Source organism: Artemia franciscana, chromosome 16 (assembly GCF_032884065.1).
Source record: "Artemia franciscana chromosome 16, ASM3288406v1, whole genome shotgun sequence".
Classification (NCBI taxonomy): domain Eukaryota; kingdom Metazoa; phylum Arthropoda; class Branchiopoda; order Anostraca; family Artemiidae; genus Artemia; species Artemia franciscana.
In genome coordinates, this window is record NC_088878.1 from 5,712,948 (window position 1) to 5,731,921 (window position 18,974).

General features: G+C 37.0%; 1 protein-coding gene across 2 annotated transcripts in view; it reads left to right on the forward strand.

Annotated features, from left to right (window-relative positions):
- Positions 1-18,974, forward strand: part of LOC136036960 (zinc finger protein ZFP2-like) — a 29,731-nt gene extending 10,757 nt beyond the window's left edge. For both annotated transcript variants that reach the window (XM_065719356.1, XM_065719357.1), the window contains exons 4-5: positions 3,266-3,442; positions 16,702-18,974. In XM_065719356.1, the coding sequence (XP_065575428.1) occupies positions 3,266-3,442; positions 16,702-17,963 (1,439 nt within the window). In that variant the 3' untranslated portion in view covers positions 17,964-18,974. The remainder of the gene's footprint in view (positions 1-3,265; positions 3,443-16,701) is intronic.

Here is an 18,974-nt window from a genome sequence, read left to right on the forward strand (position 1 = left end):
ACCTGAAAAAATTCTCCTTAGCATACTTATGCTAAGGAGCCTTAGCATTCTGGTCTTTAAATCCTGCTGGAAATCCTCCCTCTAGATATTTTTTCTCGACAATCAATCCCCCCCGCGGAAAGCTGCTCCCGCGAAAAGCTGCTCCCGCGAAAAGTAATTTCTAGGAGAATTCGTCTCGCAGGAAATTCCCCTATAGATAATTTTCTCGCAGAAAATCTCCCGTGGCCATAAGAAATTCCTTACAATTCAAACTCAGTTGAAAATATGTTCTGGACAATTGTGCCGGCAAAGACAAAAAAATTGAATATAATTGTCTAATTTTTACATTGAGGGAATTCTGGGGAATTCCCCCAGCGTAGAATTCCCTAGAAAACTTCATCCCTGGAAACTTTTCTCTTCACAGAAGCTTCTTTCTTTGCGGAAAATTCTCCCTGTGGAAAATACCAATAGGAAGAAATCCCCCCCCCCCCCAAAAAAAAAGATTGATGCATATACTTCCCAATAACAAATGTTATAAATACACAACAGGCAAATTTCATAATTTACGGCTCTTTCCCCGGGAGCTGTGAGGGTTCATGCTATCTCCAAGGCATAGTTATTGGGCCTTTCAACATTGCTGAATAAAATGAACGACTAAAAATTTTTATTTGACTACTTTTGGGGAAAAGGAGCGTGTGAGGGGGGCTGGTTGCCCTTCAATGTTTTTGGTTTCTTAAAAAGGGGAATTAAACTTTGAACTTTATTTTGATACAGCAATCTTCTGATATTCTAGGGCTATCGCTCGATATTATCAACCCTTGAAAAACAACAAGTAAACGCGCATTCTTGAAAAAGAAATTTCTTTCTTTTTTTATTTAAAAATTGTTTTTAAAAATTCTCTCCTCTCCTTCAAGCAAATGAATATTCCTCCAACGAGTTCTATCCCCGCACAGAATTTGCCTTTCTGAAAATTTTCCTGCTGTCAACCCCCTCTCTACCGGTCCCCTTCGTTGCGGTATTGAGACCATACATGAAAAAAATACAATAATTATCTGAATCAATAAGTGTCACCGTAAAATTTTTTTCACACTTCATGCTTTCCAATATAGAGTTAATCTCAGGCTGAATAAATTTTTCATTTACCCTGTATTTACATAATATGAAAAAAACTTCGTTTTCTTAAAGAGTTAAAGAGGCTGCGTCCCAAAGTCGAACCTTAAAACGTACAGGAATTAGGAGAGGCAGTCGGGGGGCTGCCGCCCCCCCCCAAACCCCCCGCTTTTAAAGACTTTTGTACAGGTTTTTTGTTGCGGGGGGACTTCATTGTTACTAATTACTAGTTTCGGTGCAATGGTTCTCCTGTCCTCTTGTGTTCATTTTTAGAAGTTATTCCATTATTCATTCATTTCAATTTTTTGTTAATTAAAAGAGGGCCTTTCCGAAGCCAAGAGCGGGGGGTTAGGGGGGTGGCAGCCCCCAACAACAAAAAACCTGTACAAAAGAGTCTTTAAAAGCGGGGGGTTTGGGGGGCGGCAGCCCCCCAACTGCCTCTCCTAATTCCTGTACGTTTTAAGGTTCGACTTTGGGACGCAGCCTCTTTAACTCTTTAAGAAGACGAAGTTTTTTTCATATTATTTCTGTACGTTTTTCTACAATCCATGGTGGATGTAATTTAATAATAATTTTCCATGTTTATTTTCTCGCTTTCTGTATCAATAAATTCAAACTGACAAAATTATCTAATTTTGATTATTTTAATAGTTTAGCAGCTTAATTAAAAATTTAGCAGCTAGTGGGTTTTACCCACCCGCCTCCGGTTTATGGGCCAAGCGCGCTTCCGCTGCGCCAAGCAGAAAATTTATGACAATAGAAAATTTCACCAACGGCTTCAATTAGGAAATCAATTGAAATGGTTCTTTTAACTTGCTTCCATCAAGCCTTACCCCCGCTTCAGTATAAATTCTTGTGAACATTCCAGTATGTAATTCTGATCACATGTTTCCATGTTTTTTTTCTCCCTTTTTGTATCAATAAATTCAAATTGACAAAATTACCTTTTAGTTAGCAGCTAGCGGTTTCGATCCACCGACCTCTGGGTTATGGGCCCAGCACGCTTCCGCTTCGCCAAGCCGCTGTTAGTGTAAGAATTTTTCAAACAAGTGATGTTATTACAAGAGAAAATTTTACCTTCAATGGGGAAATGGGTTTTTCTAAGCTAGAAAATCGGGGGGTTAAGATTTTCCGACGAAACTTTCCAGGGCACTTACTCGGAGAATTCCGCGTCGAATGAGTCTTCGTACACCCAGATCCGATGTCGGCTGTGACCTGTAGGCGTCGAGAAAAAAAAGGAGAACATGAACAATAAGTGGCTATGCGTGGTTTCTGGAAAACAGGGAAGGAGTTATCGGATCTAGCTGAAATTTCGCGGATAAGCTCCTGGGCCCTAGGGGACCTTAACTTGTGAATTTCAGCCCGATTGGACAACGTTAAAGGGGGGCTGGGGTTGGGTGGTCGAAACTTTCGGCCAGATTTTCCCCATGAAGGAAAAGTCGGAGGGGGATGAAATTTGGCAGGTTTCTTAGTTGGAGCTCGGGCTACAAAATGCATCCCTCCCCATCCCTCTGCGGCCACTGGAACCGAAGATCGCTTAACATTGTCGTGGTTCGCCTCTTTAAAGCGGCACGAGTGTGCCTCCTTGATAGGCTAAATGGTCTAATTAATTTATCTTATTGCATATACCAAGGGCGAAAAAAAGATAAGCAAATAAAATTCATTTATTATTTAAAAATCCCCTCTGCAGGTGATTTTGGGGGGGGGGGGCATTTTACATCTAAAAGGTTTGTAAGAGTGTGAAGCTTCTTGTTGATTGGAGGTGCAGTGTAGTGATGCATACAGGATACACATTTAGACGCCAACACACATAATATTTTTTATATGAAAAATGTCGAAATGAGAAGCTATTGATGAAAAGAACTCTAAACATGGAAAATGTAAAGCTAATGATAGTTTAAAATATTTTATTTCTTGTATTTCCTGAGATTATTTTTCAGTGAGGTGGAATTTGCAAGTTTACTCTTATTTTGAAAGTATGTCTTTGAGGGATATTGTATTCATGTCCAATGTATCTTGTAGGAACTTTGTCGTAATTTCGACAATTCACCCCGTATAGAAAAATTTAAATCTTTTAAAGAAATTTTAAATGTTAAACTTCGTTGTTTGAGAGGAAGAGCAAGCTTGTTCTACTATGTTGGTGTTGAGTGTAAATCTAATTGCAATTTTATTTCAGACATTAAAGACTTTTTTCCGTACGAAGATCAACAGGTTATAAAGTTGACAAATTGTGATATGTCACATAAGCAGGAGAATAATACTTTGATCACTCAATCCAGTAGGCCTACAGCTGTGAAACTCGAAAAGGATTTTGACCCTCCTAAATTAGATGTAACTACTTCCAAGGAAGAAGGTATGTTTTCAAACATCAAGAGCCAAAATATACTTTGGTTCATAAAATCATATGTGAATATGTACTTAGTTTTAAAAAGTTATGTTTGCACTAAAAAGTTAGATAGCAGTCGAAATTAAAACTTTAAAACATCTGGAAAATAATTTTGGAACCTTGAAAATGGTAAAAGACTATTAACACTCCAAAAAGCCTAAAATAAAATGACATAAAAATGGGAAAAGGACAGAATTGTCTTTTGGATAAGTGTCATGATAAGAATCGTTTGCATTGTTAAATTGCTTAAGAACCAGCAATGATCCTGGTTTTTAGAAGGCATTGAGGGTGTTAGCCGATATACTTTTTATTTTCATTTCTGTTTATTCTAAGGTTGAATAGATAATTTATTCTAGTCTCCGTTTATTTTGGGTTTGAATATGGGAAGGCTTCCGTTATAAGTAATTGCAGAATATAAAAACTTATTATCTATTCTTTTTTTTTATTGTTCTATGGACCTCAGAGTTGGTTTTGAGAGTACTAGTCATTTTTCGGCTGGAAAATCCTTATCTTGGATTTTCCCTGGTTCTATTTTTGAACAAGACAGACAGTTATAGTAGACTTGGGCATTCATTGGTCATGACAAGAACTACAAATGATTGAATTAATTATGCCATTGTCTATTGAACAGGATTCTCATGCAGCCTGTTCATAATTGGTGCTTGTTTATTAAATATCACCATTTATGGTAAATTCCTTGGTTTTTTGTAGCTGCGATTAATTAGTTAAGTTCCTGTGAAGAATTTTGTGTCTTGCTTCAAGTTAACCTATTTAAAGAATTAGTCTTATAGAAATTAAATAAAGATCATTCTTATCCCCCATCCCTATATTCCTCACTGTTTATGCTAAAGTTTTTTAGTAGGCTACCTTTAAATAAGCATCTTATACCAATTTAACAACCCTTATGGTTCAGCAGTCTTTCTTAAAGAATTTGGACAAGAAGTCCAACTTTTGCACAAAAATAGAACTATTGCAGAAGGTTCGATCCCCCTAATAAAAGGAATAATTTCAACCAGGAAACTGTTTTTGTTTAATTTAATTTCTGGATTTTTTTTCAAGTAATACGGTAAAACATTGTTCCCCTTCCATATAACCTTCTGTTTACCAAATAAATTCCTCAATAGTAAGTTCCAACCGTGTAAAATACCTCCCCCCCAGAAATTTCTCCTAGAAAATTCTGTCATAACTGAAAATTGCTCCGTAAAATTTCTTACAGGCAGTTCCACCTTAAAAATTCTCCTTACATACTTTTATTTGAAAAAGACTTTCATTTCTGGTCTTTAAATCCTGCTGGAAATCCCCCCTCTGGATATATTATCTCGACAATCGACTCCCTTCTCCCTGTGGAAAGCTGCTGTTGCGGAAAGTCATTCCTAGAAGAATTCGTCTCGCAGAAAATTCCCCTATAGATAATTTTTCTCGGAGAAAATCTCCCGTGGCCAAACAATTTATCTAACAATTCACTCAGTTGAAAATTTGTTCTGGACAGTTGAGCCAGCAAAGACAAAAAAAAATTGTATGTAATTTTGTAATTTTACAATGAGAGAATTCTGGGTAATTCTCCCAGTGTAGAATTCCCCAGAAAAGTTCATCCTTGGAAACTTTTCTCTTCACATAAGCTTCTTTCTTTGAGGAAAATTCTCCCTGTGTAAAATACCAATAGCAGGAAATTGCCCCCCCCCCCAAAAAAAAAAAATGATGCATATACTTCCCAATAACAAATGCTATACATACACAACGGGCAAATTTCATAATTTACAGCTCTTTCCCCAGGAGATGTGAGGGTTCATGCTATCTCCAAGGCATAGTTATTGGATCTGTCAACAATGCTGAATAAATGACAGTCTCAAAATTTCGATTTGACAACTTTTGGGGAAAAGGAGCGTATGAGGGGGGCTGGTTTCCCTCCAATGTTTTTTGGTTTCTTAAAAAGGGGATTAAAACTGTTAATGTTTGATAGAGCAATCCCCCGATATTTTAGGACTACTGTTTTGATATGATCAACCCTGAAAAAACAACAAATAAACACGTATTCTTGAAAAAGAGAATTCTTTTCCCTCCTTCAAGCAAATGAATATTCCTTGAACGAGCTCGATCCCCACACAGAAAATCCCTTTCTGAAAATTTTCCTGCGCTGAAGCCCCTTCCAGCCATTCCCCTTTTTTGCGGCATTGAGACCATGCATGAAAAACGAGAGCTAAGAGCTCATATGGCACTTGTGACGAGGCATGAAGAGCTAAGAGCCAAGAGATCATATGGTATGAGCTCTAACAAAATTCTATGAATCAATAGATTGATTTAAAAAGGAAAATAAGAGGCTTAATGCCGTTCAGGATTTAAAATAAGAGCTCTGAGTCACGATGTTCTTCTAAATATCAAAATTCATTAAGATCCGATCACCCACTCGTAAGTTATAAATACCTAATTTTTTCTAATTTTTCCTCTCCCTTTAGTCCCAGATGGTCGAATCTGGGAAAACGACTTTATCAAGTCAAATTGTGCAGCTCCCTGACATGCCTACCAATTTTCATCGTCCTAGCACGTCCAGAAGCACCAAAATCGCCAAATCACTAAACCCCTCCCCCCAACTCCTCCAAAGAGAGCGAATCCAGTACGATTCTGTCAATCGCGTATCAAGGACATTTGTTTATTCTATCCACCAAGCTTCATCCCGATTCCTCCACTCCAAGTGTTTTTCCAAGATTTCCCCCTCCAACTCCCCCCAATGTCAAAAGATCTTGTCTGGATTTGAAATAAGAGCTCTGAGACATGAATTCCTTCTAAAAATCAAATTTCATTAAGATCTGATCATCTATTCGTAAGATAAAAATACCCCAATTTTCAAGTTTTCTTAGTCTTCAAGCGTCTAGGAACTGAGGAACGACTTCACGCGGCGCTGCACTTCTGTTTGTAATGATCTTCCAGTGGAAGTTTGCACCTGAAAACATCTTTGTGGAATCCTTCAAAAACAAGAGCTAAGAGCTCATATGGTACTTGTGACGAGGCGAGAAGAGCTAAAAGCCAAGAGATCATATGGTATGAGCTCTAACAAAATTCTATGAATCAATAGATTGATTTAAAAAGGAAAATAAGAGGCTTAATGCCGGTCAGGATTTAAAATAAGAGCTCTGAGTCACTATGTCCTTCTAAATATCAAAATTCATTAAGATCCGATCACCCACTCGTAAGTTATAAATACCTAATTTTTTCTAATTTTTCCTCTCCCTTTAGCCTCCCAGATGGTCCAATCTGGGAAAACGACTTTTTCAAGTCAAATTGTGCAGCTCCCTGACACGCCTATCAATTTTCATCGTCCTAGCACGTCCAGAAGCACCAAACTCGCCAAATTACTGAGCCCCTCCGCCCAACTCCCCCCAAGAGAGCGAATCCAGTACGATTCTGTCAATCACGTATCAAGGACATTTGTTTATTCTATCCACCAAGCTTCATCCTGATTCCTACACTCCATGTGTTTTTCCAAGATTTCCCCCTCCAACTCCCCCCAATGTCAAACGATCTGGTCGGGATATGAAATAAGAGCTCTGAGACATGAATTCCTTCTAAAAATCAAATTTCATTAAGATCCGATCATCTATTCGTAAGATAAAAATACCCCAATTTTCACGTTTTCCAAGAATTCCGGTTTCCCCCTCCAACTCCCCCCAATGTCACAGGCTCTGGTCGGAATTTAAAATTGGAACTTAAAGCACAAGATCCTTCTAAATATCAAATTTCATTAAGATCTGGTCACCCATTTCGTAAGTTACAAATACCTTAATTTTCAAAATTACCCCCCCCCCCCAACTCCACAGACAGGTTTCTGCAACTCCACAGACAGGTTTCTATTCTTCCCATCCAGTTTCATCCTGATCTCACCGCTTTAAGTATTTTCTAAGATTTCCGGTCCTCCCAACTGCCCCCTCCCAATTACGCTTGATCCGGTAGAGATTTAAGATAAGAGATCTGAGTTACGAGGGCCTCCTACCCCAATAGAGCGAATCCGTTCCAATTATGTAAATCACGTATGTAGGACTTCTGCTTATTTTTCCCACCAAGTTTCATCCCGATCCCTCCAATCTAAGCGTTTTCCATGATTTTAGGTTCCCCCACCCAAACTTCCCCCAATGTCACCAGATCCGGTCAGGATTTAAAATAAGAGCGTTGAGGCACGATATCCTTCTAAATATCAAATTTCATTGAGATCCGATCACCCGTTCGTAAGTTAAAAATACCTCATTTTTTCTAATTTTTCAGAATTAACCCCTCCCCCAACTACCCCAAAGAGAGCGGATCCGTTCCGGTTATGTCAATCATGTATCTAGGACTTGCGTTTATTTTTCCCACCAAGTTTCATCCCGATCCCTCCACTCTAAGTGTTTTCCAAGTTTTAGGTTTCCCCCTCCCAAATCGCCCCCAATGTCACCAGATCCGGTCGGGGTTTAAAATAAGAGCTCTAAGACACGATATCCTTCTAAACATCAAATTTCATTGAGATCCGATCACCCGTTCGTAAGTTAAAAATGCCTCATTTTTCTAATTTTTCAGAGTTACCCCCCCCCCCCAACTACCCCAAAGAGAGTGGATCCGTTCCGATTATGTCAATCATGTATCTGGGACTTGTACTTATCATTAAGATCCCATCACCCGTTCATAAGTTAAAAATACTTCATTTTTTCTATTTTTTCCGAATTAACCGCCCCCCCCCACTCCCTCCCCTCAGATGGCCAAATCAGGAAAACGACTGTTTCTAATTTAATCTTGTCCGGTCCCTGATGCGCTTGCCAAATTTCATCGTCCTAGCTTACCTGGAAGTGCCTAAAGTAGCAAAACCGGAACCGACAGACCGACAGAATTTGCGATTGCTATATGTCACTTGGTTAATACCAAGTGCCATAAAAACCACAATCAAACAGTTCGTGGTAACGGACTGTAGTAAGGAGCGACCCGGCTCAATAGTAATCAAAACTCTAAAAAACGGAATTTTGACATCAATAGTTACATCAAAAGAATCGCATTTTAATGCTGATTTTAAATATACAAGTTTCATCAAGTTTAGTCTTACCCATCAAAAGTTACGAGCCTGAGAAAATCTGCCCTATTTTAGAAAATAGGGTGAAACGCCCCCTAAAAGTCATAGAATCTTAATGAAAATCACACCATCAGATTCAGCGTATCAGAGAACCCTATTGTACAATTTCCAAGATCCTATCTACAAAAATGTGGAATTTTGTATTTTTTGCCAGAAGACAAATCACGGATGCGTGTTTATTTGTTTGTTTTTTTGTTTTGTTTTTTTCCCAGGGGTGATCGTATCGACCCAGTGGTCCTAGAATTTTGCGAGAGGGCTCATTTGAACGGAAATGAAAAGTTCTAGTGCCCTTTTTAAGTGTCCAAAAAATCAGAGGGCACCTAAGCCCCCTCCCACGCTCATATTTTCTCAAAGTGGTCGGATCAAAATTCTGAGATAGCCATTTTATTCAATATAGTCGAAAAACCCTATAACTATGTCTTTTGGGACGACTTACTCCCCCATAGTCCCCATGGGAGGGGCTGCAAGTTGCAAATTTTGACCAGTGTTTACATATATTAATGGTTATTGGGAAATGTAGAGACGTTTTCAGGGGATTTTTTGGTTGGGAGGGGGGTTGAGAAGAGGGGGATATATGGGGGAAATTTTCCATGGAGGAATTTGTCATGGGGGGGGGGGAAGATTTCCATAAAGGGGGCGCAGCATTTTCTAGCATTATTAAAAAAAACAATGTGTAAACAAATATGAAAAAGTTTTTTTTCAACTGGAAGTATGGAGTAGCATTAAAACTTAAAACGAACAGAAAATATTACGCATATAAGGTGTTCACCTCCTCCTAATACCTCACTCTTTACGCTAAAGGATTTTTAGTAATTTCAACTATTTATTCTACGGCCTTTTTGATTCAGGGGACAAAGTTTAAGCTTTAATGCAAAGAGTTATTGACGAGGTATTGGCGGGTGGGCGAACCTTCTCATATATGCAATAAAAACATACGAACATAGAAGTTTGTTGCGTAAGCTAATTCGTAAGTTACGTATATCTTTTACTAATGAAAACGTTCGTAAAAACTAAAAGTTCTAGTTGCCTTTTTAAGTACCCAAAAAATTGGAGAGCAACTGGGCCTCCTTCCCCTCCTTTTTTCGCAAAATCATTCGATCAAAACTATGGGAAAGCCATTTAGCCAAATAAATAAATATGCAAATTTCGCTTTAATTATTCATCTGCGGAGAGCCGGAATCAAAACATGGATTAACTAAAAAACGTTCGGAAATTAAATACAAAAAACAAGTTTTTTTTAACTGAAAGTAAGGAGCGACATTAAAACTTATAACGAACAGAAATTACCCCGTATATGAAAAGGGCTGCTCCTTCTTCAACGCCCTGCTCTTTACGCTAAAGTTTTTACTGTTTTAAAAAGTAGAGTTGAGAGGAAGAGTCAAACTTTAGTGCAAAGAGCAAGGCGTTGAAGAAGGAGCAGCCCCTTTCATATACGGGGTAATTTCTGTTCGTTTTAAGTTTTAATGTCGCTCCTTACTTTCAGTTAAAAAAACTTGTTTTTTGCATTTAATAATTATCAGAATCAACAAATCCGTCAAATTTTCTTCACACGTCATGCTTTCCAATAAAGAGTTAATCTCCGTTTCTAATAAAATTTTCATTTCACTGAAATGTAATAACTAAAGGAGATTGGCAAATTTCTTTGGTTTGTTATACAGATTCTTAAAAGATATTTGAATTATATTGTATTTTGTTGTTGTGGAGAATTTGTAGATGAAAGTTTTTTGTTTTGTTTAAAGTGCCGTGTCAAAACTTTTTGAAATTTCTATAATTCCTCCTACATAGAAACGAAATTAATCGTACAATTAATATTAGATTTAAAAAGTCCTAGACTATTCTTCTTCATATTAAACAAGTAAATCCTACGAAAATGAACTTAAGAAAAGGGGAAGAGGATACTCCTTAAACGAATTTTGCTTGGAGGACGGAAGTGGAAAAAGTTTCCCTTGGAAAGTTTACCTCCGGAAACATCCCACCTCATGAAAAATTCTCCTTGTAGAAGCCAACATCCAGAAGACCCCCTCCCTCTCCAATAACAATTTTAAATTTGATATTTTATAGCCCTTTTTCGGGCGACTCTGGGTAAAAAGGAGGCTTGAGAAGGGAGATAGTTGCCCTCTAATCTTTTTTGTCACTTAAAAAGGGCACTATAATTTTTAATTTTTGTTCGAATGTGTCCCCTCCCTTTATTCTAATGCCATTGGTTTGATGCTATCATCCCTGGGAAAAATAAAACACATCTGTGATTTTCTTCTGGTAAAAATACTAAATCCCTCAGTTTTTGCTGATGGGGGCTTGAAACCACTACAGTATTAGAGAACCATATTATACGCTGAACCTGATTGAGCAATTTTCCGCGTTCCTCGCTTTTTTGGAGAGTGTCTCTTCTTAATAATCACGCAATTTTTCTCATAGTCGCAGTTTCTTATGACTAACACCGAAAATATGAATCTTGTATATTGGAAATCAAAATATAGTGTCAATTCTTCTGATGAATCTATTGATGTCAAAATTCTGTTTTGAAGGGTTTCAGTTACTATTCAGCTGAGTCGCTCCTTACTTATAGTTCTTCGCCAAAAAGTGTTTGACAGAGTTATGAAACCGCATTAATATCTGATGAGACTTAAAAAAAAAACATGTTTTTCTTGAAACGGTTAGAAATTTACATTTTTTAGATAAACAAAAATAAATCAGAAAATGCTTAGCATAAAGCGCTTGGTTATTCCCGGCCTGAATTAGTCTATTGTTAGCCAGACGGCCTGAAAAAAGTCTACAAATTTTGTTTATTGAATACGATGAAACACATAACAGTGTGTTCCTTTCCTAAGTCATTTCTAACAGAATCATTTCTGTTAGGAGGAAACCTTCCAAGAAAAAAACCCTTAAAGACTAGAAATATTCAGGAATCGTGTTTGGGCTAAGAGAGCACACTGTTTTAGTATAGAGAAGGGTGTTAGTGGTCTAATTTTATTAGGTGTCTTTAAGTGGGCTAAGAGAGCACACTGTTTTAGTATAGAGAAGGGTGTTAGTGGTCTAATTTTATTAGGTGTCTTTAAGTGGGCTAAGAGAGCACACTGTTTTAGTATAGAGAAGGGTGTTAGTGGTCTAATTTTATTAGGTGTCTTTAAGTGGGCTAAGAGAGCACACTGTTTTAGTATAGAGAAGGGTGTTAGTGGTCTAATTTTATTAGGTGTCTTTAAGTGGGTTAAGAGAGCACACTGTTTTAGTATAGAGAAGGGTGTTAGTGGTCTAATTTTATTAGGTGTCTTTAAGTTGGCTAAGAGAGCACACTGTTTCAGTATAGAGAAGGGTGTTTGTGGTCTAATTTTATTAGGTGTCTTTAAGTGGGCTAAGAGAGCACACTGTTTTAGTATAGAGAAGGGTGTTAGTGGTCTAATTTTATTAGGTGTCTTTAAGTGGGCTAAGAGAGCACACTGTTTCAGTATAGAGAAGGGTGTTAGTGGTCTAATTTTATTAGGTGTCTTTAAGTGGGCTAAGAGAGCACACTGTTTCAGTATAGAGAAGGGTGTTAGTGGTCTAATTTTATTAGGTGTCTTTAAGTGGGCTAAGAGAGCACACTGTTTTAGTATAGAGAAGGGTGTTAGTGGTCTAATTTTATTAGGTGTCTTTAAGTGGGCTAAGAGAGCACACTGTTTCAGTATAGAGAAGGGTGTTAGTGGTCTAATTTTATTAGGTGTCTTTAAGTGGGCTAAGAGAGCACACTGTTTCAGTATAGAGAAGGGTGTTAGTGGTCTAATTTTATTAGGTGTCTTTAAGTGGGCTAAGAGAGCACACTGTTTTAGTATAGAGAAGTGTGTTAGTGGTCTAATTTTATTAGGTGTCTGTAAGTGGGCTAAGAGAGCACACTGTGGTGTTAGTGGTCTAATTTTATTAGGTGTCTTTAAGTGGGCTAAGAGAGCACACTGTTTTAGTATAGAGAAGGGTGTTAGTGGTCTAATTTTAATAGGTATCTTTAAGTGGGCTAAGAGAGCACACTGTTTCAGTATAGAGAAGGGCGTTAGTGGTCTAATTTTATTAGGTGTCTTTAAGTGGGCTAAGAGAGCACACTGTTTCAGTATAGAGAAGGGTGTTAGTGTCTAATTTTATTAGGTGTCTTTAAGTGGGCTAAGAGAGCACACTGTTTCAGTATAGAGAAGGGTGTTAGTGGTCTAATTTTATTAGGTGTCTTTAAGTGGGCTAAGAGAGCACACTGTTTTAGTATAGAGAAGGGTGTTAGTGGTCTAATTTCATTAGGTGTCTTTAAGTGGGCTAAGAGAGCACACTGTTTTAGTATAGAGAAGGGTGTTAGTGGTCTAATTTTATTAGGTGTCTTTAAGTGGGCTAAGAGAGCACACTGTTTTAGTATAGAGAAGGGTGTTAGTGGTCTAATTTTATTAGGTGTCTTTAAGTGGGCTAAGAGAGCACACTGTTTTAGTATAGAGAAGGGTGTTAGTGGTCTAATTTTATTAGGTGTCTTTAAGTGGGCTAAGAGAGCACACTGTTTTAGTATAGAGAAGTGTGTTAGTGGTCTAATTTTATTATGTGTCTTTAAGTGGGCTAAGAGAGCACACTGTTTCAGTATAGAGAAGGGTGTTAGTGGTCTAATTTTATTAGGTGTCTTTAAGTGGGCTAAGAGAGCACACTGTTTCAGTATAGAGAAGGGTGTTAGTGGTCTAATTTTATTAGGTGTCTTTAAGTGGGCTAAGAGAGCACACTGTTTCAGTATAGAGAAGGGTGTTAGTGGCCTAATTTTATTAGGTGTCTTTAAGTGGGCTAAGAGAGCACACTGTGGTGTTAGTGGTCTAATTTTATTAGGTGTCTTTAAGTGGGCTAAGAGAGCACACTGTTTTAGTATAGAGAAGGGTGTTAGTGGTCTAATTTTAATAGGTGTCTTTAAGTGGGCTAAGAGAGCACACTGTTTCAGTATAGAGAAGGGCGTTAGTGGTCTAATTTTATTAGGTGTCTTTAAGTGGGCTAAGAGAGCACACTGTTTCAGTATAGAGAAGGGTGTTAGTGTCTAATTTTATTAGGTGTCTTTAAGTGGGCTAAGAGAGCACACTGTTTCAGTATAGAGAAGGGTGTTAGTGGTCTAATTTTATTAGGTGTCTTTAAGTGGGCTAAGAGAGCACACTGTTTTAGTATAGAGAAGGGTGTTAGTGGTCTAATTTTATTAGGTGTCTTTAAGTGGGCTAAGAGAGCACACTGTTTTAGTATAGAGAAGGGTGTTAGTGGTCTAATTTTATTAGGTGTCTTTAAGTGGGCTAAGAGAGCACACTGTTTTAGTATAGAGAAGGGTGTTAGTGGTCTAATTTTATTAGGTGTCTTTAAGTGGGCTAAGAGAGCACACTGTTTTAGTATAGAGAAGGGTGTTAGTGGTCTAATTTTATTAGGTGTCTTTAAGTGGGCTAAGAGAGCACACTGTTTTAGTATAGAGAAGGGTGTTAGTGGTCTAATTTTATTAGGTGTCTTTAAGTGGGCTAAGAGAGCACACTGTTTCAGTATAGAGAAGGGTGTTAGTGGTCTAATTTTATTAGGTGTCTTTAAGTGGGCTAAGAGAGCACACTGTTTCAGTATAGAGAAGGGTGTTAGTGGTCTAATTTTATTAGGTGTCTTTAAGTGGGCTAAGAGAGCTCACTGTTTCAGTATAGAGAAGGGTGTTAGTGGTCTAATTTTATTAGGTGTCTTAAAGTGGGCTAAGAGAGCACACTGTTTTAGTATAGAGAAGTGTGTTAGTGGTCTAATTTTATTAGGTGTCTTTAAGTGGGCTAAGAGAGCACACTGTGGTGTTAGTGGTCTAATTTTATTAGGTGTCTTTAAGTGGGCTAAGAGAGCACACTGTTTTAGTATAGAGAAGGGTGTTAGTGGTCTAATTTTATTAGGTGTCTTTAAGTGGGCTAAGAGAGCACACTGTTTCAGTATAGAGAAGGGCGTTACTGGTCTAATTTTATTAGGTGTCTTTAAGTGGGCTAAGAGAGCACACTGTTTCAGTATAGAGAAGGGTGTTAGTGGTCTAATTTTATTAGGTGTCTTTAAGTGGGCTAAGAGAGCACACTGTTTCAGTATAGAGAAGGGTGTTAGTGGTCTAATTTTACTAGGTGTCTTTAAGTGGGCTAAGACAGCACACTGTTTTAGTATAAAGAAGGGTGTTAGTGGTCTAATTTTGTTAGGTGTCTTTAAGTGGGCTAAGAGAGCACACTGTTTCAGCATAGAGAAGGGTGTTAGTGGTCTAATTTTATTAGGTGTCTTTAAGTGGGCTAAGAGAGCACACTGTTTCAGTATAGAGAAGGGTGTTAGTGGTCTAATTTTATTAGGTGTCTTTAAGTGGGCTAAGAGAGCACACTGTTTCAGTATAGAGAAGGGTGTTAGTGGTCTAATTTTATTAGGTGTCTTTAAGTGGGCTAAGAGAGCACACTGTTTCAGTATAGAGAAGGGTATTAGTGGTTTAATTTTATTAGGTGTCTTTAAGTGGGCTAAGAGAGTACACTGTTTCAGTATAGAGAAGGGTGTTAGTGGTCTAATTTTATTAGGTGTCTTTAAGTGGGCTAAGAGAGCACACTGTTTCAGTATAGAGAAGGGTGTTAGTGGTCTAATTTTATTAGGTGTCTTTAAGTGGGCTAAGAGAGCACACTGTTTCAGTATAGAGAAGGGTGTTAGTGGTCTAATTTTATTAGGTGTCTTTAAGTGGGCTAAGAGAGCACAGTGTTTCAGTATAGAGAAGGGTGTTAGTGGTCTAATTTTATTAGGTGTCTTTAAGTGGGCTAAGAGAGCACACTGTTTTAGTATAGAGAAGGGTGTTAGTGGTCTAATTTTGTTAGGTGTCTTTAAGTGGGCTAAGAGAGCACACTGTTTCAGTATAGAGAAGGGTGTTAGTGGTCTAATTTTATTAGGTGTCTTTAAGTGGGCTAAGAGAGCACACTGTTTCAGTACAGAGAAGGGTGTTAGTGGTCTAATTTTATTAGGTGTCTTTAAGTGGGCTAAGAGAGCACACTGTTTCAGTATAGAGAAGGGTGTTAGTGGTCTAATTTTATTAGGTGTCTTTAAGTGGGCTAAGAGAGCACACTGTTTTAGTATAGAGAAGGGTGTTAGTGGTCTAATTTTGTTAGGTGTCTTTAAGTGGGCTAAGAGAGCACACTGTTTCAGTATAGAGAAGGGTGTAAGTGGTCTTTCATGACTAATTTTAGTTCATCGGTTTTAAACTTAATATCGCACGATTTTGGGTCAAGGGAACCCCCAAAAATATTTTGGTCCAGATTGGACAAAGAGATAGGACAAGAAAAAGTTTTTTTTTTTATCTGAAACACAGTTTCGCGAATCCTCATACATATTTCCTGAAAAAAGAGCAAATACTTTGGACGGATTATTTAATCTGATTAATTTACGATTGAACAAGTAAAATTTGAAATGAACTGAAATTACTATTGTAAGAGTGGATGTACAGCCATTCTAAGCGCCCTACAGGAATGCTTCTTTTTTGCCTGATTGCAATTTCGAAAAATTAAAGGTAAATTTTGAAGTGTCAATATTTATTGTCAATCCGTGTCGATATTGATTTTTTTTCAAAATTACCAGTAATTAATATCATTTTAATAATAAGTCTACTTCCTGTAATTCCTTCCTACAATCTTAATTATTACCGTAATTTACTTTTTTTTATTGTTAATTTTCTTGTGTACTTTTTTCTTGTGTGTGTTTCAAAGATATACTATTTTCAATAAATATGCAAATCGTATGGTAGAGGATCGTATACCCCTGTACATGATATACTGAGGTTGCAAAAAGAGGAACGGGGGAGGAATCCAATCACTTTTTCCAATCACCGTTTGCACGGTTACTATAACCTTTAATTTCAGATTTGTTGAACCTAATCCTCAGCTTTTAGTACTGACTCTTTCGTACGAAGTGGCTTGGAAAATTTGTACAAGGGAAGCGCCTGTCTTTGAGCAACAAAGTGGAGTTGCCTCTAATTTTTTTGTGTGATTGGGGTTTTTATCAATTACCGGAAATATTGTGTTATTCTACAGTTGGAATTAAATAAAAAATTTTATGTAACCTTGGAAGTTGGAAAAAACTTGTTAATAAGCTGTATTTCTAAAATTTCTGTAAGGTTTGCTCTGCTTTTATATGCTTTCTATTTCAGGAATCTATGCTTCCCCGTCGTTTTCATGTAATGATCCTTCTAACATAATTACGAAATTTGACACAGGGTCAGTTTTCTGGTCGTGTGAATGTACTACATGTAAGAAACAATTTTCAAGTAGTTCTCATTTGAGTATATATACAAGAGTCCATTCTCGAGAAAAACAGTATGAATGTGCTATATGCAAGAAAAAGTTTTCTAACAATTCATATTTGAGTACACATAAAAGAAGCCATTCTGGAGAGAAGCCGTATGAATGTGCTATATGTAAGAAAAAGTTTTTTGACAAGTCTAATTTGAATGCACATAGAAGAGTCCATAGTGGAGGGAACTTCTATGAATGTGGCATATGTAAGAAACAGTTTTCTAACAATTCGTATTTGAGTAGACATAGAAAAATCCATACTGGAGAGGAACCGTATGAATGTACGACATGTAAGAAAAAGTTTTTAAAGAGTTCTGGTTTGATTAGACATGCAAGAATCCATTCTGGAGAGAAACCGTTTGAATGTGTTATATGTAAGAAAAAGTTTTCAGATAATTCTCATTTGAGTAGACATATAAGAGGCCATTCCGGAGACAAACCGTATGAATGTGGCATTTGTAAGAAAAAGTTTTCGGAGAATTATCATTTGATTAGACATTCAAAAAGCCATTCCGGGGAGAAACCGTATGAAAGTGCTATACGTAAGAAAAAGTTTTTTGACAAGTCTAACTTGAATGCACATAGTAGAGTCCATAGTGGAGGGAAGCTCTATGAATGTGGAATATGTAAGAAAAAGTTTTCTAACAATTCGTATTTGAGTAGACATAGAAAAATCCATACTGGAGAGGAACCATATGAATGTACGACATGTAAGAAAAAGTTTTTAAAGAATTCTGGTTTGATTAGACATGCAAGAATCCATTCTGGAGAGAAACCGTTTGAATGTGTTATATGTAAGAAAAAGTTTTCGGAGAATTATCATTTGATTAGACATTCAAAAAGCCATTCCGGAGAGAAACCGTATGAAAGTGTTATATGTACGAAGCAATTTTCTGACAATTCTATCTTGATTAATCATACAAGAATCCATTCTGGAATGCAACCGTATGAATGTGCTATTTGCAAGAAAGAGTTTTCGAACCATTCTCATTTGAGTAGACATACAAGAATGCATAACGGAGAGAAACCGCATGAATGTACTGCATGTAAGAAAAAGTTTTTAAGCAGGCCTGGTTTGATTAGACATACAAGAATCCATTCTGAAGAAAAATCGTAAAAGAAAAATTCTGAAGAAAAATCGTAAAAAAGTTTTCAGACAAGTATTATTTGAGTAGACATAGAAAAATCCATACTGGAAAGAAAATGTAAGAATGTACTACATGCAAGAAAAGTTTTTTAAGAAGTTCCGATTTGGTTGTACATGCAAGAACCCATACCGGAGTCAAGCCGTATGAATGTACTATATGTCAGAAACAGTTTTCAAGAAGTTTTGATTTGAGTAGACATACAAAAATCCATTCTGGAAAGAAACCGTATGAATGTGCTATATGCAAAAGAAAATTTTCAGACAAATATTATTTGGGTAGACCTAGAAAAATTCACACTGGAGAAGAACTGTATGAATGCACTACGTGTAAGAAAAACTTTTAAGTCGTTCAGGTTTGGTTGTACATACAAAAATTCATACTGGAGTGAAACCGATTGAATGTACTACATGTAAGAAACAGTTTTCAAGAAGTTTTCATTTGAGTAGACATAAAAAAGTCCATACTGGAGAGAATTCGTATGATTGTTCTCTAATATGAAAACTTCCGATATTACATTAAAATACATATAGAAGAATCCATACTGTAAAGAAACTATATGAATGTACTATATGTTGGAAACCGTTTTCAAGATGTTCTCACTTGAGTAGATATAAAAGAATCCACACTGAGGAGGAACTGAATGAATGAACTATATGTAAGAAATGATTTTCAAAAAGTACTGATTTGGATAGACATACTAGAATCAATACTTGGTTATGAATGTGTCTTTCGTAAGAAACGGTTTTCTGACTTTGAGTAAACATAAGAAAATTTTTACGAGAACCTGTCCATGAGAGAAACTGCAAGAGTGGGGTATATATAAAAAAAAAACTTGTTTCTGGTCTATATTTTGCTGGTCTATCTGGTCCTTTTTGCTCGTTAATATCAGTGCCAATTCGTATAATTTATTTTCTGTCATTCGATTAATGTCATGTTATTTATGCTTTGCTTAAGATCAATTAAACAGTTCTAATTCTAAA